At 38.4% G+C, this 26,549-nt stretch overlaps 1 protein-coding gene across 1 annotated transcript in view; it reads right to left on the bottom strand.

Moving 5' to 3' along the window:
* kcnj9 (potassium inwardly rectifying channel subfamily J member 9) overlaps positions 1-26,312 on the bottom strand; it is a 35,020-nt gene extending 8,708 nt beyond the window's left edge. Inside the window, exons 1-6 of the mRNA XM_049477437.1 lie at positions 25,958-26,312; positions 13,338-13,787; positions 11,677-11,896; positions 9,913-10,114; positions 5,020-5,212; positions 836-1,033 (exon numbers count right to left, since the gene is read on the bottom strand). Coding sequence (XP_049333394.1) covers positions 836-1,033; positions 5,020-5,212; positions 9,913-10,114; positions 11,677-11,896; positions 13,338-13,635 — 1,111 coding nt within the window. The 5' untranslated portion in view covers positions 13,636-13,787; positions 25,958-26,312. The remainder of the gene's footprint in view (positions 1-835; positions 1,034-5,019; positions 5,213-9,912; positions 10,115-11,676; positions 11,897-13,337; positions 13,788-25,957) is intronic.
* Positions 26,313-26,549: the final 237 nt, after the last annotated feature.

Here is a 26,549-nt window from a genome sequence, read left to right as displayed (position 1 = left end):
AATGAATAATTAAAATGAATATATTGTTTATAAGTACAGTAATACAAAATACCTAATCGCCACCGCCCAACACGCGATTTGCTTGTGGTGAAAACGTGATCTGGTCTTAATCTGACCCGCTATCAAATTTACCCCTTTTTATTGCACTAAACTGCTGATAAAATGCAGTTTAATCTGATATATTAGGTGAACAAACACTGTCTCTGCTGCTCCATGCTGTTTACACACTAAGAGCGTGGTATGTGCAGCGCTCACTGCTCACATCAATTTTTAGAGTTTTGTGTTAAATTAGCTTCACTTTGCACAAATATACAGATATACAGATATACACACTGCAACACAGAATCTTCACACTATATTTACTTTATTACTACTGTTACAGACAGCTCTGACCAATCAGAGGAGACTCGTGTGATGTGCTCGTGTGGTTTAATGGTGCACATTTTGGTGCGTTTAGGTTTTTATACCTGTGTGAAAACAAACCAAACAGAGGGAGAAACTGAAGCTCCGGATCATAGAAACTTTCTCAACTACAGGAGTGAAAACACTCTTTTATACTCAGATAATTAATAAGATCTAATTCAGAAATCCTTAAAACCAAACTGAGATGTTTATAATAAAGTAAAAAGTATAAGTATTAGTATTTTATTTATTTTACCAATATAATTACATTTTACATTTCTTATACATTCATAATTTTATTTACATTTGAATATCCACTATAAAAACAGTTAATCACAGAATATTGTTGTGATTAATCTGATTAAATTTTTAAATCGATTGACACCCCTAGTTTAAATATATTGTATATAAAGTATAAATATAACTGTCTCACCTGTAGCCTCCACCATGCCCTCCAGAATAACAACTATTTCAAAGTCTTCTTTCTCCAGCTGGGACTGAGACATGTCCCAGAACGGAGAGCGGGAATCGACCTCGTGAGAGATGACCAGCGGAGACACGAGGAAGAGACGGTCGTCCCCCGTCTCGAATCCCACGCTGATATCCGTCTGATCCAGAGGAATAAACTCACCTGAGGAGGAGAAATAACAGAAAAATATATTATATCTGAGCTTTATTCTGAATTCAGCATGTGATCCTTCATCGACAGCGTCCTTATTTCACACAATTCTGAAGCAGGGTGAGACGTTTCCTCAGCGGTGAAGGCATGAAATCCCATGATGCATTTCACCAGCTCTGGGTTCCAGAGTATCTGTACAAATGTAATTTTCTTCTGTATTTTCACTCACTGCTGCTAGTGCTTAATAAACTATTACATTTAACACTTTTCGTCTGTTCTTTATTTAAAATAAGACCTGACTAGCTAAAGCTACCGTTAGCTTAGCAGGCTAGCTGATTCACTAGCTAAGCTAAACCCCTTTAGCCAGATTTCAAAGAACGAAACGCAGCTGGCGTGCTAAGCTAACACCTGCTAGCGCGCTAAGCTAACCCCGCTGGTGCGTTAGCAGCATCAGGTGGTTGCTCAGTGTACATTGTTGTTAACTGTTAGAGGGAATAACTGTAGACGAACCTGTAACTGACTGATTTAATAGTGTAAACAGGTGGCGTAGAGGCTCTAATAACTAATTATATGTGCAAATAAATAAGGAACTAAAATGTAAAAATAGATCAGCTGACTGTGTATGAACGTACTATTATGAGAAACGTAGCTTATAATTTATGATAATTAAGCTTTAATGGCTTAAATAAAATATTTATTATATTATGGTTATATTACTCATCCATTTTACAAAGCATATAATTAAAAATAAAATAAATAAATAAATAAATATAACTGACCAAACTCTGATTATGAAATGATGAAAAGTGTATAAATTAAAGTAAATCATTCACGTGAATTTATTTACGTTTATCTTTAATATTTGGATGAGGATATTGCTGACAAACGAGAGAACTGCAAATTGGAATGCAGCTAGTGTCTTTCCTTACATAAATAACTCACATGAATTTCCTATCCCACCTTAAATGCTGCTAATTTACCAATCTGCCTTAAATGCTGCTAATTTACCATTATACCTTAAATGCTGCTAATTTACCAATCCGCCTTAAATGCTGCTTATTTTCCCATTATACCTTAAATGATGCTAATTTACCAATCTGCCTTAAATGCTGCTAATTTACCATTATACCTTAAATGCTGCTAATTTACCAATCCGCCTTAAATGCTGCTTATTTTCCCATTATACCTTAAATGATGCTAATTTACCAATCTGCCTTAAATGCTGCTAATTTACCATTACACCTTAAATGCTGCTAATTTACCAATCCGCCTTAAATGCTGCTAACTTACCATTATACCTTAAATGCTGCTAATTTACCAATCCGCCTTAAATGCTGCTAATTTACCATTACACCTTAAATGCTGCTAATTTACCATTACACCTTAAATGCTGCTAATTTACCATTATACCTTAAATGCTGCTAATTTACCAATCCGCCTTAAATGCTGCTAACTTACCATTACACCTTAAATGCTGCTAATTTACCAATCCGCCTTAAATGCTGCTAATTTACCAATCCGCCTTAAATGCTGCTTATTTTCCTATTATACCTTAAATGCTGCTAATTTACCAATCCGCCTTAAATGCTGCTTATTTTCCCATTATACCTTAAATGATGCTAATTTACCAATCTGCCTTAAATGCTGCTAATTTACCATTACACCTTAAATGCTGCTAATTTACCAATCCGCCTTAAATGCTGCTAATTTACCAATCCGCCTTAAATGCTGCTTATTTTCCTATTATACCTTAAATGCTGCTAATTTACCAATCCGCCTTAAATGCTGCTTATTTTCCCATTATACCTTAAATGATGCTAATTTACCAATCTGCCTTAAATGCTGCTAATTTACCATTACACCTTAAATGCTGCTAATTTACCAATCCGCCTTAAATGCTGCTAATTTACCATTATACCTTAAATGCTGCTAATTTACCAATCCGCCTTAAATGCTGCTAATTTACCATTATACCTTAAATGCTGCTAATTTACCAATTCGCCTTAAATGCTGCTAATTTACCATTACACCTTAAATGCTGCTAATTTACCAATCCGCCTTAAATGCTGCTAATTTACCATTACACCTTAAATGCTGCTAATTTACCAATCCGCCTTAAATGCTGCTTATTTTCCTATTACACCTTAAATGCTGATAATTTACATTCCACCTTAAATGCTGCAGTGGCTGCAGATACTGTTTTTGGCACTTTTAAGGTGGAACAGAAAATTCAAATGGGAATCCATGTTCTGTTTGTGATTTGTGCACCCTAAGCAGAAATGTGTAAAACTTTTAAAACACTTTATCATCTACAAACTACAGTCTAAAAAGAGAACTGTGATTTAGATAAAATCGGTTTTAATGCAGGGAAACTGTTAAGGTGGAATGGAAATGTGTTTTAAGGCGGAAGGGAAATGTGAACAAGAAACTAAAAGCTTCATACGCTGCAGTAAATATACCTAGTGAGGAATTAGTCACTCAGATGAGTAGTTTTATTTTACAGTAAACTGGTGTATTACAATTGTTAAGCTAAGACTTATTTTTTATACTTATCTTTTTATTAGACTACTTTAAAAATGAACAATAGCCAAGCTATAAAAAGCATTCCTACATCTCCTCTTAACATTTAATATTGTAGTGCCAGTGTTCGAATATGTGGATGAGATGAGACAAAAGCTGGGCCCCATCTTCAGGGATTTTTAAATGCATTGATATTTTCTATTTATTTAGTATTAAATAAGAAATAAGTCCTGTGGGAGAGATCCTGTAGAATATGTATTAAAATGTAATAGTGAGAAAGCTGCTGAAAGATAGGAGTCAGTGAGTTTTTGCAGGATTAACTGTGGATTTTGCTGTATAATAATATTATTTATGAGTATAAAGGTTACTGTGTGGTATATATGTGCTTCATTAGTAGCATTAATGTACTGCTTTCCATCTACAGCCTCCGCTCTGTGAATCAGGACACCAGTCTGAGCTGAGGTGGAAAATCTACAGCCTGTGTTTCACTGCTTCTTATTAATAATCTGAGTACCTGCTGTTCTGCTTTAATTACGGAAAGACCTCCAGTATCTGGATGGAAACAGTGGGAGAGAATCATCTCAAATGCAGGTAAACAACCCAGCCGTGACCCGGGGAGTCCGTGATCCAGATTCCAGTAATTTATCTGATCTGAGATCAGAGAGTCTGATTTATACCTGGATCAGATTTCAGGATAATCAGGCTGCGTAAATACATACATAGATATTTACACTGCACACATAAATTAAAATAAGATATACAGTGCCATCTATCTCTTTAATTCTTACTTTGATATTAAAATATTAATATAAAACAAATCCCAAAATATACGGACATCAGCTGTAATTATGGACGATAGCCTGTCTTAACTTATTCAATTAATATATTTACACTACAGATCTTTGTAGATCTTTTCTCAGGGGGACGTCTGTATATATAAAATTATTTCACACTTCTACTCTTTAGTGATAAAACTCCTGCATCCGGACTGCAGTAGAAAAAACAGGAGGATCAGTGAGTTTTAGGCGTTCAGTAGCTCCTCCATTTCCACTCGCTGTTGTGTCTTTTTTACACGGATCTCCATGGAAACGCGCGCCCAAACTATAATTATGGTGCGCAGCAGTGGACAAATATCTATTTTATTAAAGGCGAGGAGACGAAACTCAGAGATGTGCGTCCGGACGGGACTAAAATTACCGGAGGAGCACGGAGTTCCGAGAAAAACAGTAGATAATTCAGCCTGTAATTTTCTCAGAGGACGTCTGAGAAAAACACGTACATGATCGTTCTGGACGGGAATAAAATCACAGAGGATAAAAAAAAAACATAAAAGAGAAAATTAACCCAGAAACCCCTGAGAAACTTTGTATTTAGAAGACACCAGCACCTTCCTTCCACCTTCCCAGAGTGTTCTGATTTCACGCTCAGTGATTGTAGTCTGAGTGATGTGAGACGTGGTGTGAGACGTGGTGTCTCACCCTCTTGAGTCTGTTTGGATTTGATGAGCTTGGCTCTCATGTTGGCTCCGACGATGTGTGAAGATCTCAGATCTCCGACTCTGAACATCAGACACAGCTTATCGTCCCTCAGAGAGATGACCGCGTTCCGCGAGAACACCAGCGTCTCCGCACGCTTATTCGGCTGAGAGATCTTCACAAACATGCAGCCCACCTGAGAGAGAGAGAGAGAGAGAGAGAGAGAGAAAGAAAGAGAGAGAGAATTAGAGAGAAAAAGAATAAATACAAAAACAAAGAGATACAATAAAGAGATACTTAAAGACTCACTTAGAATCCTGTTCTTCACAACAGGTGCTACAGTTAAATGAACCATGTCAAAAAAAACTCATTCATCAGCAAATAAACGTGTAGAGCCCTATGATTTATTTATTTTATGGTGCAAATTCTGTTTCATTTTTTTCTGTTTTCAGATTTTAGCGTTTTTTTATTCGTATTTGTATTTTTAGGACTTTGAAAGTGCTGTCAGGCAATTAAAATAATCTTGTCCGTCAAGAAAAAACTTACAGACTAAACCAAATTTTAGTGGGATTTGAAACAAACAGGGTAGGTCTGAAAGCATTAATCAATCCATGCTGGTGCTTGATTTCCTGAGCTCTATCCGGACGGGATTAGTATCTCAGGTGATGAGATCAGTAAGATTTTAGGGTTCTTTCTCGGTCACATGACATCATCACATTCAGTAGCTCCTCCATTTCCACTCGCTGTTGTGTTGTTTACGTGGATCTCCGTGAATTTTTCCTATCATATTTTATTAGTTTTTTCTTCGAATTACGTTATTTTTAGGTTTTTAAAAGTGTTGTCAGGCAATTTAAAAAATCTGTTCTGTCAGGAAAAAGCTTCCGAACATGAGTTTTAATTTTGGACGATAGCCTGTCTTAACTTATTGAATGAATATATTCACACTACAGATTATGAATGAACCAAATGTTGGTGTTTTGGTAAAAAAAAAAGGTCAGAAGATTTAGAACAATCAATGCTAGTGCTTCATTTCTTGAGCTCTATCCAGACGGGATTGGTTTCTCAGGGGGACGTCTGTATATATAAAAATATTTTACACTTCTACTCAGTGATAAACTCCTGCATCCGGACTGCAATTGAAAAAACAGGAGGACCAGAGAGTTTTTAGGTGTTCAGTAGCTCCTCCATTTCCACTCACTGTTGTGTTGTTTACGTGGATCTCCGTTTTTAAAAGTGCTGTCAGGCAATTAAAAAAAATCTTTTCTGTCAGGAATGTGCAGAAGCAATTGGAGTCCCACACACCGAGAGAGTCCTCATTAAACTCAGGCCCAGAGACAGTCGAAGTGATAATAATGTAGATAAAAAAACAGGAAGGCTAAAAAAACAACCGAGGAAACCAAGAACTATAAAACTAAACAGAAAACAAGAAACACAAAAGAAATAAACAGGAGAGTAACGGGAGAGAAAACGCTCTAAAATCAACAAAGACAGACAAAGGAAACGCAGAAACACTGGGGTATAAATACACTTGTAGGGAAACGGAAATGCGAGACACCTGGGGAACAGGTAACGAGGAGGCGGAGCTACAGATTACAGTCACGTGGGGGAACACAGGTGAGAACACAGAGCACGTGCAAGAACACGAGGGAACAAATGAATGAAGGAATAACTGGAATAGATGTAAAAGCTCCCTGTAATGAACATCAGTCTGTAACACATCTTACTATAAATACTGCTGTCCCATGATTTCTGGCATGTCAGTGAATGTGAAATACAGCCTAAGGAAGAGACATTAAACCAGGACACTGACAATAACTAGAATAATGAACTCCTCTAAAACACACACACACACACACACACTCAGAGTCCTCATTAAACTAATTATAAAATAGAATCAGGCCCAGAGACAGTCTGAGTGATATTAATGTAGATTAAAGTAAATTAAAGAGGATGATAATCAGAATAATGAAGGACAGAGATAAAGAAGATGCTCCCCAGAGATAAGAGAGGTGAAATCAGAGCGGAGGAGAGGAAGAATCAGGATCATCCTCCTTTTAAAACATATGACTCATTTACCTCTGTCTGAAATAACTCTCTCACACACACACATACACTGAAAAAAGACACACACACATACACACACACACACACACATACACACACACACTGAGAAACACACACTCAGGGTTGCCAACATCTATAGCGTAGAGAGAACGAATTGAGAACAGAAAAACAGAGCATATTCTCTCAGACAGAGCACAGACTATCAACCCAAAAGAAATGCGAGGAAAGATCGAATAATTTATATCACACAATAACTTCTTCATTTAACATTAGTATTGTTTCAGCAGTGGCAGCAGGTCTAAACAAGCTAGCTAGCTAACAGCATTAGCATATGTGTTACCAAAACACGGCCTGCAGTTCTCTGTGTAAATTTCACTTACATGTGACTTGAGCAGACCTGACGAGGTAAGAAATGTAAGAAAAGAATAGCACTGCTGAGGTAAATTCATGATTAGAATAACTCTACGGAAGTAAATTCATGATTAGAATAACTCTACAGAAGTAAATTTATGATTAAAGTAAAACTGCTGAGATAAATCTATGATAAGAGTAGCACTGCTGAGATGAATGTCGGATTAGAATAGCTCTACTAAAGTAAATCTATGATTAGAATGGTGCTGCTGAGGTAAAAATATGATTAGAATAGCTCTGCTGAGGTAAACATACAATTAGAATAGCTTTACTGAGGTAAATATATGATTAGAATAACTGCACTGAAGTAAATGTATGATTACAATAGCTGTACTGAGGTAAATATGTGATTAGAATAGCTCTGCTGAGGTAAATATATGATTATAATAACACTACTAAGGTACATTTATGATTTTAATAGCACTGCTGAGGTAAATGTATGATTAGAATAGCAATGCTGAGGTAAATCCATGATGGGGATAGCACTGCTGAAGTAAATTCATGATTAGAATAGCTCTACTGAGGTAAATACATGATTAAAATAGCACTGATAAGGTAAATGTATGATTATAATAGCACTGCCAAGGTAAATCTATGATTAGAATAGCACTGCTAAGGTAAATCTATGATTAGAATAGCACTGCCAAGGTAAATTCATCATTATAATAGCACTGCTAAGGTAAATTCATGATTATAATAGTCCTACTAAGGTAAATCTATGATTAGAAAAGCACTGCCAAGGTAAATTCATCATTATAATAGCACTGCTAAGGTAAATTCATGATTATAATAGTCCTACTAAGGTAAATTCATGATTTTAATAGCACTGCTGAGGTAAATCTATGTTTAGAATAGCACTGCTGAGGTAAATGTTTGATTTGAATAGCACTGTTAAGGTAAATTCATGAATAAAATAGCACTGCTCAGGTAAATTCATGATTATAATAGCACTGCTGACATAAATCCATGATTAGAATCTCAAAGCCTGTTGAAATACAGAGTCCGGTTGATAGAGCGATAAAGAACGAGGGATAAATAAACAGAGAGGAAGAGAGATGTACATCTGGTGGAGAGATATGGTGTGAAGCTGAAGTGTCAACTCTTCATTAATATTAATGAGCATCACCCTGAATACTACACAACTACTCCAGTATGCTAATGAGAGTATTAGTCAGTATTTGAGGGATCTCCTCTATGGGATCTCCATGCAGATCGTCACTGTCTGTATCATCACTGTTCATTTTAGTGGATTTATAGTCCCAGAATAATCGTGATAAATTATATTATTATTATAATTATAAGCCCATTTAATAAAGAGCACTGAATAAATAAAACATGAATATATTTAATATTAATGAAAGCTCCTTGCTAGAAGAAGAACACATTGGGCTATACTGAGATCAGCATAAATTAGTGTGATATGGCGCGTCATCGAAAATCAACAGCCAATCAAAACCATTTCTTTCTGTGTAATCACTGCATTGGCATAGGAACTAAGGGGGTGGGTGGGATTTGGTCCACCTTAAAAATGATCCCGCGAAAAGCAGAAGCTGTTTTAAAATAAACTTTTATTTTGAAAGCGTGCTGAGAGAGGGTGCTTTTCCTGGCGGGGGTGCTGAATTCGGCACAACACAACGCAACAATATATAACAATATACCGCAATAAAAACAACGACTTCTGGATAATGTTATTTAACGTAGTAATGTCATCTCTATAAGACTCTATAAACATACTCATAGCACATTATAATGCATTCATAAGGCATTATAAACATGGCTGTACATATTTATAATAATGTATAATCCATCACAACCATGTTTATCATGCATCAAATTCTAGAATTTCCCCTCGGGGATCAATAAAGAATCAATCTATCTATCTATCTATCTATCTATGAACTGTGATTATAATGCATTAACAGCTGTAGTGTTTATAACATGTTATATGTCAATACCAAGAAACTCAGTCCCAGCTTACAGAATTATGTATTATTATGACATAAAAAAGCTTCCAATTTATAAACACACCCTATATAATCCTATAAATATATTTTTAACCACTCATAAATTATTCTTGTCTTGAGCATAATATTAGTTATAGTCCATTATAACGTATTATAACAGGTCCAAGTAAAGTGCCAGACTGTCATTGTAGATTGAGATTAACGATAGATATATACTATTTCAACATATGTATTATAAGCATAATGTTTAATAAACATGGCTATAATGGGTTATGCATGTTTATAAATATTCATAGCCATGTTTATAATGCCTTATGAATGCATTATAATAGGTTCAATAATAATAACTAAATCTGATGTTATATTATCTTAAATATTAGGTGAAAACTGACCAGTTTTTGTCTTATATATATATCTATATAATTCAGACACTGCATGCATAATGGTAATGCCTTACCATGAAGGCGTTGACCATGGAGCCGAGTATGGCCTGCAGCAGCAGGAGCATGGTGCCTACAGGACACTGGTCGGTGATGACGCGATGCCCGTAACCGATGGTGGTCTCGGTCTCGATGGAGAAGAGAAACGCCGAGATAAAACTATTAACATTATCCACACACGGTGTCCACGTATCATCCTGAAGATGATCCAGATCTCCCCTACAGACAGAGACAGAGATAAAACTATTAACATTATCCTCACACGACGTCCTGTATCATCCTGAAGATGATCCAGATCCCCCTACAGACAGAGACAGAGATAAACTATTAACATTATCCTCACACGACGTCCTGTATCATCCTGAAGATGATCCAGATCTCCCCTACAGACAGAGACAGAGATAAACTATTAACATTATCCTCACAACGTCCTGTATCATCCTGAAGATGATCCAGATCTCCCCAACAGACAGAGACATCTGTAAAATAAGGGACAACTTGTATGTATTATTTCTTTTTCTTTTTTTCTGCAGAAAGAAGATAAACAGTGAGAACGATAAAGTGAGAAAAAGATACAGAGAGAGAAAGGTACAGAGAGAGAGTGATAAAAAGAGAGAGATACTTAGAGAGAGAGAGAAAGTGATAAGGATAGAGAGAGAGAGATAAAGAGAGAGAGAGAGAGAGAGGGAGAGTAGGAGTGAGCTGTATTGGTGTTCTCTAGTACTCGCCCACTGAAATGACTGCAGGTTAATCTCAGGTGGATATGCTTCATGCTCATGTGTTTGTGCATAAATGTATTTGTGGGAAGTGTGTGTGCGTGTGTGTGTGTGTGGACGCATGTTTGTGTATGGTCTCCAGTACCTGCAGGAATCCCAAAGGGATAAACTGCATCAAATACAGTATAAAAACAGTGTATCACAGCTGAGCTGTGTTCGTATATATATATATATATATATATATATATATATATGTGCTGTAATTAGGAGTATATACTGTACATCCGAATCAGAGGTAGGGCTGGGCGATATGGCCATAAAATGATATCACGATATTTCATGGTATTTTTTTATTTTTCACGATTACGATACTCTTGGCGATATGACAAAACACTGAATAAAAAATATATATTTGAAGAATACACTACCGCAACAAAATTAAATACGTTTTTACCATTGCGTACAAAATTATATAACTGAGATATTAAAAAATACAAAAAAATGATCAGATTTGTAACAGAAGTCAATGATCCAGAATCATCACTGAGTCATGATACTAATTATGCTAATAATGCACCCCAAATATCTCCATATATCCAGGATTAAAGTAAAATAAATGATACTGGACAGATATAATCTGTCTCTAGTAGATATATATAATGGGAAAAATAAAATTAGAACAGTGTGAATTTTTTTATTATTTACTGTTTTTTGCTAAAAACAGTGAAAATTAGAGGTGGGTGATTTGGCACGATATATTTCAGAGGATAATATCATAGTTTACCATATTCCAAGAAGTTGGATGTATTATTGCGTGCAATACGATATGCCACACCCCTAATTAGACGTCCTGAGGACTGATTTCAGCTGTAGGAAGGAGTGTGTAATAGTGAGTAATAGAGAAGTGGAGCACAGTGAGTGATGATTAAACACAGTGTTTAAGAACTCCAGCAGCACTGCTGCAGTATCTGTATGCTGTATAAACAGGGTGAACGGAGGATAATAACCGATCAGTGGAGTGTGTGTGTGTGTGTGTGTGTGTGTGCTGTGGGCCCTCATACACACCTGCAGTACGCAATAAGGTACCAGATCGCTCCGAAGAAGAGCCAGGTGACGGCGTAGGCCATGACGAAGACGAAGAGCGAGCAGCGCCAGTTCAGATCCACCAGGGTGGTGAAGATGTCGGTCAGGTAGCGGTACGTCTCCCGCATGTTCCCGTGCTGTACGTTACAGCGGCCGTTCTTCTCCACGTAGCGCTGACGCTTACGCTTACGCTTACTGCGCCCTACACACCAGGAGAGAGAGAGATAAAGAGAGAGAGTGAAATATTCACTACATTTTAAATTGAAATAAGGCCTAAAACAATTTCAATATATATTTTTTTATTATACACGGTAGTGCTAGGTGAACTAGAATCGGTATGCGTTTCTCTCATACCGCCACACAGCTAGAGGGCGCTGTGGAGCGCCATGCAGAACAGCACCATCAGAGAAGAGAAATCAGGACAGCTCCTGCTGCTGTTTCTACTGTATCAGGGTTTTTATCCCAGTAAAATACAGCAGTAAATACAGCTCTTTTAAAATATATTAATACTGCAGCTTAAAGGATAATTTGAATGTATTTATTAACTGGAGAAAGAAGGGAATTGTAGCTGATTTAAATACTGTAATGCCTCTAATGTCTTCAGAAATAACATATAGTAAATTTACTGTATATTAAACTTGTATCTAAGTTGTGCAATAGAACTTTTGAGAAATTTCTCTTTGTAGTGTTTATGAAACTATTTATAAAAATATTAAATTTTGTAAAGGAAGCCGTGTTAAATTTGTTAGCGTATCTATTTTTAAGGTCTATTGTATACATTCTTTATATTGTGTGTATTTACATTCATATACATTCGTATATCATTTACATTCATATATTGTGTGTATATTTTGTGGGACAAAGTAAACCCTATACTTTTCAAAGCCTTAATTTAAATCCTTAGTGTTTTAAAATATATGTACTCCTAACAGTACAGTAGCTCACAAACCTATATTAAAGCCCAGTAATGCAAAAAAAAAAAAATAAATAAATAAATAAATATATCACACTACAGCACTACATCACGATAATATATATTGCTCACACACACATTTATTTTTAGCTTGACATGGCTTGTATAAAACAATCTTGAATAATGAAATATGAAATATTTGCTTTATTTTAAAATGGGAAAAAGGCCTGAAACAATTCATATATATATATATATATATTTTTAAGACAAGCTTATTGTTAAAAAACAAATATTTGCACCCAGAAGAAATCAGCCAACAGAAATGAAACTTGGTGGGTAGTTGTGCCAGTCTATCATGAGTGACATGGAATGATAAGTGATGGAATGATGTCAACAACTAACTTATTATGGGATGGATTATCACAGGAGGAACATTAGGAACCTCTACAACTCTCTACATGCTGAGACGTCTGCCATATTGCAGCTTTATATATGCATTACACACTACTACTGTACGTGTAACTTAGTAAATATTACCCATATCAGTCTAAATTTATAATCAATTATTGATCCTGATAAGTCACTTTTATCTTCCTTTAAAATAATATCCCAATCCCACACTTCCTTCTGGGTGCAGATATTTTTGCAACTATTTCTTTAATGATGAGAATCCATTAAAGAGTTTCCTCACGCCATAATGACGTATGATGAACAGGTTAAAATCTCTCACCCCAGCCGAACTTCCCCCGCTCTTGCCCCGCCCCCTGCAGCTTCTTCCGGGGCTGATTGGCTTGGGCCTCCCGGGCGGCCATCTTGTCCTGGAAGGACATGTTGTTGCTGGTGGGCGGCTGCGGGGCCGGGGACGTCTCCGTGGTCACCACGTGACCGAGCTCCTCCGACACGTTAAACACGCCTGTGGGAGGAGGAGCATCTTCTTTAGCCTCCTCCGCAGGCTCCTCCCCTTTCTCCGGGACGGGCAGAGACAGGGACTCGGGCCGGGAGGAGAAGGTGGAGTTTTCCAGCGCCATCTGTGCGAGTGTGTGTGTGTGAGTGTGTGTATGTGATGAGGCTGGTGCTGGCGTACGGGTGCTGGTGGGCGGATGGACGGTCTCAATGTGTTAATGATCTCTCCTGGTATATTATTCTCAGCAGCAGAAGCTCGTCAGCTCCAATCCGCTTCCTGTACAGAGAAAAACACATCAAACAGATCAGATTAATCAGACTGAAGAGTTACACTACACTACCTATACTACATTATATTACCCTACACTACCATATACTACCTTACATTACCCTCGACATTAGTCCTCGAACCAACACTGTTCTCTATATTTTTCAGTATGATGTTGCAGCAAGCCACCCAAGACACGGACCCTGACGATGGCATATACATCCGCTTTCGCACTGATGGCAGCCTTTTTGGCCAGCAGGTGCCCGAACTATTCGCAAACTGTTGTTTGCTGATGATGCTGCTCTAGTTGCTCACACAAAGCCAGCCATGCAGCGTATTGTGTCCTGTTTTGCAGCCGCAGCCCGGCACTTTGGCCTGGAGGTCAACTTGAGGAAGACAGAGGTGCTCTAGCTCTATCAACCAGCACCCAATGAGCCGTATCATCCCCCTCACATACCTCATTGACAAGACTGCGCAGAAAGCTGTCCAGCAGTTCACATACCTTGGGTGCACCATTTCTTCAGGTGCCAAGACTGACAAGGAGACCGATAGTAGACTGGCCGAAGCAAGTTGTGCCTTTGGAAGACTCCATAAAAGAGTCTGGTCAAATAAACATCTGAAGTTAAAAACAAAGATCAGCGTGTACAGAGCTGTTGTCGTGACCACCCTCATATACGGCTCAGAGTCGTGGGTCCTCTACAGCCGTCACCTTCGACTCCTGGAGCGATTCCATCAGCGATGTCTTCGATCCATCCTAAATATTCACTGGAATATTCACTCAGCTCGAACCCCTGACCAGTCTTTTACTGAATTGGCCTCATCAGTCACCAGCGGTAGTCTTGCAGTAGACATGTGCAGTACCCTCCCTGATCTTCGTTTGCGAAGTCAAGCCAAGAAGATACTCAACTCTAATACCTGTTACTTTCATTAACCTTTAATTACTTATACTTTTCTTTACTCCCTATACTATCCTATACTCCTCCTTATACTACTACCATATTCCTCCCTGTACTACCGTGTATCTTCCATACTACTGTATACTCCTTATTCTCCACTTACCACCCTGCTACACTATACTCCCTGTAGTACTGTATACTCTCTACAGTACTCTATTAGAGATGGACTGATGGTCTGCTGGTACTGGCAGCAGATTAATCAGACTGTAGAGTTTCCACAGAGCTGAAGATGATGGAAGAGCTGGGCTTCATTCTCTCAGATTTAGATCTTTATAACAGGCTTTATAATGAGTCACAGAGTCAGCTGCTGGCACTACACTCAGCCATATATGGCCCTGCTTTCTACAGTCACACCTACGGGCACTACAGAGAGAGAGAGGAAATAAATGATGCCAAAAGAAGCCAAAAGGAAAAACACATTTCTTGGGTATATAAGGTACTATTTACCTTTATCCATAAAAAGAGATAGAATAAAAGTGGTATAGCAGCAGGAGATGCTGAGATTAACTCATTAGAGCATAATGAAATCCCCTAGACCCAGTCCTAGTCCAGAATACTCCATAGACCATTCCATCTTATTCCAGGAGAAAGCAGATGTATTTCCAACAGCAGAAACACCAGTAGATGAACAATAGTCCTTTTCCATTAGGCTAAATTCTTAAAAAATCATTTTTTCAGTAGCCCAGTACCACAGGTAATGTATACTCAGAGCAGCAGAAGGATATACGGCAGTATGTACGGCTCTCAATGTTCCCAGCAGGTTCCTCTGTGATCTGAAATGGAAGAAGTTTGGCAGAGTCTGAAATCTTCCTAAAATTGCATTTCCAGCCAAACTGGCACACCGGCAAAAAACAGCCTCGGTTAGAACAACACCAAGCATATATTTCAGATTATCCCCGAGTCTAATCGTGCACAGGACTCTGCAAAAAAAAAAAACACAAGCATACAGGCATGTGCAAGAACTAAAAAAATAAATGCAGCTTTTATTTTAATTTTGTGCATTTCCCTTTTTATAACTAAAACCCATTTTTATGCTTCAACTGCACCAATTACTGGTTCCTCTCTATTGCCATCAGAAATGAAATAAATCCTAAATATGAAAACATTTGGAAATGAGAGACTCATTGTAAAAACTTAAAAAGAACATTCTTATTACATTCTTATTACAAATTGTTGGTGAGTTTGAGTAAGGCCCAAAAAGTTTTGAGTGGTTTTTAAAAATTGGCATTTTCAAGAGATTTTCACTGTATTTTAAAGCTGATGTCCGTAAGTTTTGGGGTTTAGGGGATTTAGTGCCCTCTCTGGTGAGAATGGGTAATTGCACCTTAATTTCTTTGGTTTTACTAAGAGTGAATGAGCTACTGAGCTCTGAGTTTCCTCTTCTGAAGTCTCCATTGCTCCACCAGCCGCTCACGTTCAGTAAAACCGAGCCGGATCCTCTTTTAGAGGCTGTACGTGTGACATTTAAAGTACGTTAAAATGCGTGACGTGGCCAGAAGAAGAAATCCAGTGGCGGAAAGCGACCTGACACCCCAGTTTTTTATATATATATATATATATATATATATATATATATACAAACTGCAACTTTAAGAATCATTTAGGTAGAAAAAATATTCATTTTGTTAAAAATTGGTTAAATTAAAGCCACTTCCCTACTCGCACAGAACTTTACCCAAAGGACCAAAAACCTGACTATAAAAACCTGACCCAGGCTTTTTCAACATAATTAATTAGGATTACAGTGATTAGCGTAGCTCGGAAATAGAGTTGCATGGCCAGTTAGCCGTTAGACATCACCATTAACACCAGCAGTCTGTTAGCCTAGCTAGCATTAGCACAGAAAGCAGCATTCTAGTGTTGTAAAGGTATTAAAACAACGGACTGGAGTAAAATATAGTTATAATCCACATATCATATAAATCCACAGGATCTACAAACACTAACCAGCACAAACACACCCATCTGTTATTAAAAACAGAGATTAATTTAGTTCAGAAATACAGTTAGCATTCCTAGTTAGACGTTAGCCATTTTCAGTCAAATCTGCAGTCTGTTAGCCTAGCTAGCATTAGCACCAAAAGCAGCATTCTGGTGTTGTGAAGGTAATAATAAACAAACTCAAGTGAACTGCAGTCATAATCCACATCTAATATCAAACCACATATTCTCCCCACTCTAACCAGCACTAATAGTGATTAATTCAGCTAGGAAATAGAGTTAGGTTAGCCGTTAGCCATTACAGCTAATCTACTATCCGCTACGTGTCATAGTAAATCTCATAAGTCATCAAATCAGCTTGTAGACTTACACTTGTAAACCAAGACCAATAAAGAAAATCTTTTTTGTATTATTTTGACCTTACTAAGTACACTTTTTATCAAAATATGGTAAAATATCTAAATTATCTTAATAATTGCATTTAATTTATAACAGTTTTAAGCAGGGCTGGTATAGATTATTATTACTGCAGTGCAACACATTTCAACTATTTAATGTAAAAATGTGTTATAGTGTGGTTACTCTTTAAGATGTAGTGTGTTTTTTTTTAGAAAAATCATTTTAAGTGAATAAAGGTGCATCAAGCTATATAAAATCTGTCTTGGGTCATGGAAAATAATCCATAAAATATTGGCAAAGGATATGGTTCCTTTTAAAACAGTGATAAACAAGCCAGAAATATTTGTTCTAAATTACATTGTCAGCTAAAAAGTTAAGTCTTAAATCCTGTCAAAACATTGAATGCTAATAGTAACACTTAAATGCTTAAATACTTTTTTACAACAATTTTTCATTTAACCGCTTTTATTTAATTGTTACTCTCTTGGTCTTGCCTTGTTATTTCTGTGATAGGCTAAGTTAGCTGTTTAAACAGCAACTTTACTGCACTTTACCTGAATGGTGTTTTTCTGTATCATTTTAAACCAGTATTAATGGATTAAAATCTGTTCAAAAGTGGCTTGGCCAAAACGGTTTGGTTTTTAGTGCTGTATTTAAGGATTATTTAATTAGATTGTTTGATTGTACTCAATCAACATGAAAATAATCGTGATAAAATTATTATCACGATTATGAAGAAAAAAAATTGTGATATGATCATTTTTCCATATCGCCCACCCCATTGCACTTTTTTTTTATATATTACATTACATTACATTACATTACATTTGGCAGACGCTTTTGTCCAAAGCGACTTACAATAGTCAAGTACAATGTAAAATAAGTTTAAAGGTAAAACATCTTTGGATAGGGATAAAAGGAGGACAAAGGGGAATAATAGGATAGAGGAGTGAAGGAGGGGAAGAAGGAAATGAGGTTAGAAGTAGTTAGTGTGTTAGAGGTGTTAGGAGAGTAAGTGCTCTTTGAAGAGCTCTGTCTTCAGGAGTTTATTAAAGATAGTGAGAGATTCTCCTGATCTGGTAGTAGAAGGTAGTTAGTTAGAGGTGTTAGGAGAGTAAGAGCTCTTTGAAGAGCTCTGTCTTCAGGAGTTTATTAAAGATAGTGAGAGATTCTCCTGATCTGGTAGTAGAAGGTAGTTAGTTAGAGGTGTTAGGAGAGTAAGTGCTCTTTGAAGAGCTCTGTCTTCAGGAGTTTATTAAAGATAGTGAGAGATTCTCCTGATCTGGTAGTGGAAGGTAGTTTGTTCCACCATTGGGGAACTCTGTATGAGAACAGTCTGGATTGCTTTGTGTGAGTTTTTGGCAAAGCGAGGCGACGTTCATTGGAGGAGCGCAGCGGCCGGGAGGTAGCGTAAGCCTTCAGGAGTGAGTGCAGGTAGGAAGGAGCTGTTCTGTATCACCTTGTAGGCGATTGTAAGAGTTTTGAATTTGATGCGAGCATCAACTGGTAGCCAATGGAGCTCAATGAGCAGCGGGGTGACATGTGCCCGTTTTGGTTGGTTGAAGACCAGACGTGCTGCTGCGTTCTGGATCATCTGGAGTGGTTTTACTACACAGGCCGGGAGGCCAGTTAGCAGGGCATTGCAGTAGTCGAGGCGTGAGATGACGACCGCTTGCACCAGGAGTTGGGTGGCCTGTTGAGTCAAGAACGGTCTAATTTATTTTATTTCAAATTTTTCCCATTTTCTCCTCAATTTACACGGCCAATTACCCAACCCACTCATTAGGACTCATTAGTAATGCCCCAGCACACCAGTAGGGTGAAGACTAACACATGCCTCCTCTGATACATGTGAAGTCAGCCACCGCTTCTTTTCCAGCTGCTGCTGATGTAGCATTACCGAGCAGCCAGCGCGCTCCGGTACATCAGCTCACAGATGCCCTGTGCTGCGGACATCACCCTAGGAGTGATGTGGGGAGAGAGCGCCATCTACTGTACCCACCCGGAGGGAGCAGGCCCAATTTTGCTCCCTCTGAGCACCGGCAGCTTGATGATAAAGCAGCATGAGCGGGGGTTCAAACCTGTGACCTCCCGCTAATAGTGGCAGCACTTTAGACCACTCGGCGCCCCCTACTTGCAATTTTACATTTTTTTTTTCTCTGTCTCTCTCTCTCTCTCTCTCTGTCTCTTTCTTTCTGTCTTCTGCTCTCGTTTACCCGTCATTCTCTGAGACTCTATAAATTCTATATTCTATAAATGATCTATTTTATTGATTATTGTATAAACTGCAGTATAGAACATTATCCTATCTGATCTGCATCTATCTGTAATCAGACTGTAGCTGAGGCGAGTCTGATTCGCTGTGGCTGGCTGTGTGTGCGAGTGTGAGTGTGTGAGTGTGTGTGTGTGTGTTTACTTTAGGGACAAAGCGATGTGAAGTCCAGCCGGTTCTATATTTAGCTCAGAGATGGTGGTGGAGTGGGAGTGATGGGGCGTACTCGTACTCGTGCGACGCCGCGGTCCTGATGCCCTGATCCTTTGTCTGGTCTATATTTAGATTCGGTAAGACGGCGTGCTCACGCGGGTTCACGTGTCTGCGTGTGTTTTTCGGGCAGCAGACTCTCTTCCCTCTGGCGCTGCTGGATGTTCTAATTTTGCTCCATTAGCTGATGAACATATGTGCCCTCACACAACACTGACGCACGCCGGGGACGGACCGATACACACAGACACAGCGATAATCACATCAATATTTCCATCACCTTATCTATTTCTGAACCAACGATATACTGTCCCAGAAATTATTACTGTAGTTTAAAACCATTCAATTCCAGTGATATAATGATAATAAAATCACATAATAATGTAATTACTCTCCTTTTAACAGCAGTGAACTTTTCATTATCCTTAAAATGTCCTTTAAATGTAAATAAATAGGCGTGAGGAATATTAATTGTGATAATCGATATATTAAAAATTGTTATATAAGTAATTACCATATCGTAATATCGGTGCAGTTTACAAATAAGTGCAGTCGTTTTCATTTATTATTAATAAATAAATATTTTACATTTAAATTTCATATATATTTTTTTATCACTATACGGTATAATAGTGTTAAACAAGTAAATACTGAAACACTGAAACACTACACTTATTATTGTTTTTCAATGTATTGTATTGTATATTGCATATAGTATATTTTTGGGTAAAAACATATTTCCATCATAGCGCCCAGACTTACAAATAAACCTAAATAACACAAACCAAATAAAAACTTTTTGTCAGAAAGAGAGCTATGGAGATGGGGGGAGGACGCAATTGCGTGTATTTATTTGAAAAACACAAGAAAACCGACAAGGGACACTGATATAAAAGGAACTATACATATACACTGCAAAAAATCTATTGGCAAAAACTAGACAAAATATATGTAAATTGAGACGTAAACGCTTTAATTAAGCACAAAACAAATATGCCAATGGGATGAGCAAATTTTTCTTGGTAAGATTTTTTTTAAATAAGCAATCACAAAATATCAAAATGAGTGAAATAAGCTTAAATCATGCAATAATCCATTATTACAGAAGCATTAGAATAACTTGACTAGTAACTTTTCATGCTTATTTTGGGTTCAAATTACTTAAAATTTTTACCTGTCTGAATAAGATCACGTTCCTAAAAAATCTTACACATACATTGCTTAGTAAAACTAAAATTTAAGATTTATTGCCTTGAAATGAGATAATTTCACTTGCTAAGATTAATGCAGGAAACACCTGCGGACAGGTAACAAGGGGGCGGAGCTACAAATGAACACAAGTGACAGCACTGAAGACAGGGGCGGAGACATGGGAGGAACACAAAGGGCCACATGCAGAAAAACACAGAGACATACAGGAGAGACACAAAACAGGATGAGATCATAGCACTTTTAGACAAAGTCCACAATTTTGTCCTTACAAAACCATAATAGATCATTTTAAGGTGAGGAAAAGTAATTGAGGTTATGTTTATATATTATACAATAAGTCAATAATGTGGTTATTGTGACACATCAATATCACAGCATATAATATTATCATAACAATCATTATTGGGGGAAAAAATTAGTATAATGCCTGCTGTCTCTCCTACACCCAGCTCTGCCTGCGATCTCCAGTCTCCAGACTACGTTACCCAGGATGCACCACACACTGACACTCACGATCACATGACACGACACGTGGCACCACCAGGAAGTAAATCACCAGAATTCTAAAAACACCTGTGTTAGGCCCTTTTTTCTTAAAGGGCTCAGTTAAACTCAATCTGTGCTGAATATTGATGGACTACAACTCCCATAATTCACCTGCACCCACTATCAGTCCTCACTACAACTCTAAACCTACATGACATGATCCTGTGTGAAAAAGCAACAAATGTATTAAAGAGTCTAAAGCTCTATCCAGGCGGGATTAGTTTCTCAGGGGGACGTCTGTAAAAAAAAAAAAAAAAAATCACACTTCTACTCAGTGATAAAACTCCTGCATCCGGACTGTAATTGAGTTTTTTTTTTGGCTTTCTTGGTCACGTGACATCATCGCATTCAGTAGCTCCTACATTTCCTCCATTGTTGAGTTTTTAACATGGCTCTCCGTGGAAACACGCGCCCAAACTCTAATTATGGTGCGCGGCAGTGGACAAATAGCTATTTTGTTAAACACGAGGAGACAAAACTCAGAGATGTGCGTCCGGACAGGACTAAAATTACCGGAGGAGCACGGAGTTCAGAGAAAAACCGTAGATAATTCAGCCTGTAATTTTTTTTTTATCAGAGGACGTCTGAGAAAAACACCTACATGATTGTTCTGGACAGGAATAAAATTCCAGAGAATAAAACCCCGCATAAAAGATAAAATTACCCCAGTAGGATTACAGTGCATGAATTTCCCTCTGAAATGAGTATATAGTGATATATAAAGTGTGATGTCGCACGGCTCTTGTGTAACTGTGTTCTATCTAAAGGCGGGATGTGCTGAAGGTGGTCCAGATCTGTCAGTGAGCAGATCCGTGTCTGATTGGACTGATCCGTGAGAGTAATCCGTGCTCAGAGCCGGTGTTATCCCGGGTCACGAGTGCCGCTGTGTGATTACAGCTGGCTTTTCACGCAGTCAAGTGTAATCCATCCGTGATCTGCTGCTCACAATCACATGCAAGGTGTAAACAGCCTGGATGTGACAGATCCAGAACCGGAGCCAGAACCAGAACCGGAACCGGAACCGGAGCCAGAGCCGCCCGTCGGCCAAACTGCAACCGTATTCATAACTGAAGAGCAGTGACTGTGACTGATACGCTGCACTGTGTGTGTGTGTGTGTGTGTGTGTGTGTGTGTGTGTGTGTGTGTGTGTGTGTGTGTGTGAAATGTTGCGGTAGTCTTTTTCTTTTATTGCATCTCTGTTACTCAACCAAACCACCAATACTGAGAGACCGTGGACACGGAACAGCTCTGATACACAGAGGGAAATTAAAAGAGCCTAATTAAAATATCAGGACTAAATATATCTAGAAAATATATTTTTGATGGCCTCAACATTTTATGCTAATGTTTTATTAAAATATCACTGTTATAAAATTGTCTTAAATTCACAATAATATTATTTATCCTAATTCATTTGGGACTCTATATCACTGAGAAAAGACCTAAAATATATATAGTCATTTTAAATGTAAACTTTCTAACATTTAAACTTATTATAAATTATTACTTATAAATGTATTAACTTATTGGCTGTGTGAGTAAACATACTGGACAATTTAATTATATTTTAGACTTTTCTGCATTTTTGAGAAGATATGAAGAAAGGGTACTAAAGGAACATAACACCAGTGACAGTAACACCAGTGATGGTAACACCAGTGACATTAATACTAGGGACCTTTACATCAATGATAGTTACTGCAGTTACTTAACAGCAGTGTCGACATTAACAACAGTGACAGTAACATCAGTGATGGTTACACCTGAGACAGTAACACCAGTGATGATAACACCAGTGACATTAACACGAGCAACATTTACACCAGTGACATTAACACCAGTGATAATTACACCAGCGACATTAACACCAGTGACAGTTACAGTATAACAGTCAGAGTAACACCAGTGGGAGTAACACCAGTGAGAGTAACACCAGTGACAGTTACAATATAACAGTCAGAGTAACACCAGCGACAGTTACACCAGTGAGAGTAACACCAGTGACAGTTACAGTATAACAGTGATAGTAACACCAGTGACAGTAACTCCAGCAACAGTAACACCAGAGACAGTTACACCAGTGAGAGTAACACTAGTGACAGTTACAGTATAACAGTCAGAGTAACACCAGTGGGAGTAACACCAGTGAGAGTAACACCAGCGACAGTTACAATATAACAGTCAGATTAACACCAGCGACAGTTACACCAGTGAGAGTAACATTAGTGACAGTTACAGTATAACAGTGACAGTAACACCAGTGACAGTAACTCCAGCAACAGTAACACCAGTGACAGTTACACTAGAGACAGTTACACCAGTGACATTAACATCAGTGACAGTAACACTAGTGATAGTTACAGCAGTGATGGTAAAACCAGAGACATTAACACCAGTGACAGTAACACCAGTGACAATAACACTAGTGATAGTTACACCAGTGACAGTTACACTAGTGATAGTTACAGCAGTGACAGTAACACCAGTGATAGTTACTGCAGTGATGCTAACAGCAGACATTAACACAGATAACAATAACACTAGTGACACTAGTGAGATTAACACCAGTGACATTAACACCAGTGAGAGTAACACCAGTGACACTAATACCAGTGAGAGTAGCGCAAGTGACAACAATAACAGTGACAGTAACACCAGTGATATAACTAACTAAGTTAAGTAAAGCTAAGCTAAGTAAATAAAACTGTAATAAAAATGTTTTCTTTTAAAGTCAAACAAGTGCTGGATGTTAATCTACACAGATTTCTCTCCTGAAAACTGTTTTTTTGGGTGAGCTTTTTCCTTTATTTACATTAAGCTTAGATTCCTAAATTTCTCCAGCACTAAGGCTAGAGCATTAGCATTAGTGGCTAATGCCACCCAACAGCGCTACACGTAGGAAGCCTGAGTGCTCTGGTAAGCATGGGCAATAGTAGCAAGTGGTTTGTACCACATAGCTTGTTTTAACACAGTAAACACACACAGACTACAGTCCAATATACTCGCCTCTGAACGGCGAAACGGCTAGCACGGTTAGCCGGTAATGCTAATGCTACTCCAACAGTGCTAGCCGGGGTTAGCAGCAGGCTATAGGCCGATAATACTCTCCTTTGATTAAAGGATTTTAAGTGCACCGTATAGTGTGAAAAATACAGTAACTAAATCCTACAACTGAAACTTTATTTAAGTACCGAAATGCATTGCTGTTGTGATTTTTGAAGAAAAAGACATTACATGAGTACAATTAAAAAATTCACTCATATTTAAAAAAAATAGGTGCACCCAGAAGAAACAGGAACAGGAATGAAACCTGGTGGGTAGTTGAACCAGACAGTCATGAAGTGACTCTGTCTTCTTGCAGACAACCAACTAATACCTGTGTAAAGGCACCATGTTCAGCCTCAAGATTAGCAGTTTGTTTTGGTCTTTATTACAGGACATTTAATAGCACAACTTTATGTTAATGAGGTCCTGCAACCAGTGACCCTACCGTTACTCAACACTGCACACACTGCTGCACTATTGCAGCAGGACAGTGGTCCTCCACACACTGCCACTGTCTCAAGAGCTTTGAGTCTTGAGGACGCAGCAGATATCTATCCCTGATTATAGAAAATGTGTGGGATGTGTTTCTATTGGATGCTCTATCAACACTCCTATACCCCTACCACCCAATCTACAGCTACTGTGTATAAAGAATATTGGAGTTATTATGGGATGGATTATCACAGGAGGAACATTAGGAACCTCTACAACTCTCTACATGCTGAGACTTTTGGTATGTTGCAGCGTTACACATGCATTACATACGTGTTACACCCTGATGATGAATGGGTATATACAGTATTAGAGCAATAGTTTAATATATTTAGTGGTAGTAAATGTGGTAGTTTCAGTAGCATGTGTCACTGAAAAAAATGTTTTTAGAAGTTTGTAGGTACATACGTCCACCAAACTGTAAGGTGTAATATTGGCACTGCTTTGCTTATCTACAACCACAGCACAGCAGTGCCAATATTACACATTATAGCACAAACCTCGAATTGAACACATTTTGCATAATATATAATAATATGATTTTTTTTATTGTGAGAGATCCTGCTGCTGTGATTTGGTGAATGCACTGTGACATTTTGGTGCATATTAAATATATATATATATATATATATATATATATATATATATATATATATATATATATATATATATATATATATACTTAAATACAACTAAATTCTCTTCTGAATAAGAAGAGTATGTAAAACATACAAACACACACACAACACTACCACCTTATTATACACAGCAACCAAATCTGAGGATGTGTAGGTGTGTGTTTATGGTTTATGTGCGCGTGTGGAGTGTGTGTATATAGTATGTGTGTGTGTGTAGTGGGTGTGTGTGTGTGTTTATATGTTTGTGTAATTATTTGCCTGATTCATTCATAACAGAATCATTAATACAGCAGATGATAAACAGCAGTAAAAACCTAGAAACCTGACACACCTGCACACACACACACACACACACACACACACACAGAACCTACACAATAGAAGCAGCAGAGCTTTCACCCAGCAGCAGCTGCAGCAGACTCCCTCCCTCCCCCCTGCCCGGACCTGTCCACCTCCCCCCGGACTCACCGCAGCCCTGCCCGCCGCTCTCTCCGCAGTCCTGCCCGGCTCTGATGCTGTTAACCCCGGCTGGCCTTCCTCAGCACCTCCCGCTCCTGCGGATCACGGCGTGCTGAAAGCCCCCGTCATGTCTCCGCTCGGCGCCGCTTCTGTCTGGGGAGGAGCGCGTCCGTCTTCCCCCGGCGGGGAGCGTGATCCGCACCGCGGCAGCCTGTCCGCCTGATGACCGGCGAGCGCGCTGCGGGCTCCGGGGGGGAGCCGTCCGCCAGGCGGGTAAAATGGAGGCGCTTCACCGCTACCTACCTCTCAGAGAGACCGGAGGATCTGGAGAGCGTGGTTCACCACCGGAGAGAGAGAGATACTGAGAGAGATACAGAGAGAGAGAGAGAGAGAGAGAGAGAGAGAGAGAGAGAGAGAGAGAGAGATACAGAGAGAGAGAGAGAGAGAGAGAGAGAGATACAGAGAGAGAGAGAGAGAGATACTGAGAGAGAGAGAGAGAGAGAGAGAGAGATACAGAGGTAGAGAGAGAGAGAGAGAGAGAGAGAGATACAGAGGTAGAGAGAGAGAGAGAGATACTGAGAGAGAGAGATACTGAGAGAGA

The sequence above is a fragment of the Astyanax mexicanus genome, chromosome 4 (genome assembly GCF_023375975.1).
Source record: "Astyanax mexicanus isolate ESR-SI-001 chromosome 4, AstMex3_surface, whole genome shotgun sequence".
NCBI lineage: Eukaryota > Metazoa > Chordata > Actinopteri > Characiformes > Acestrorhamphidae > Astyanax > Astyanax mexicanus.
This window is presented reverse-complemented; position numbering and strand designations above follow the sequence as displayed.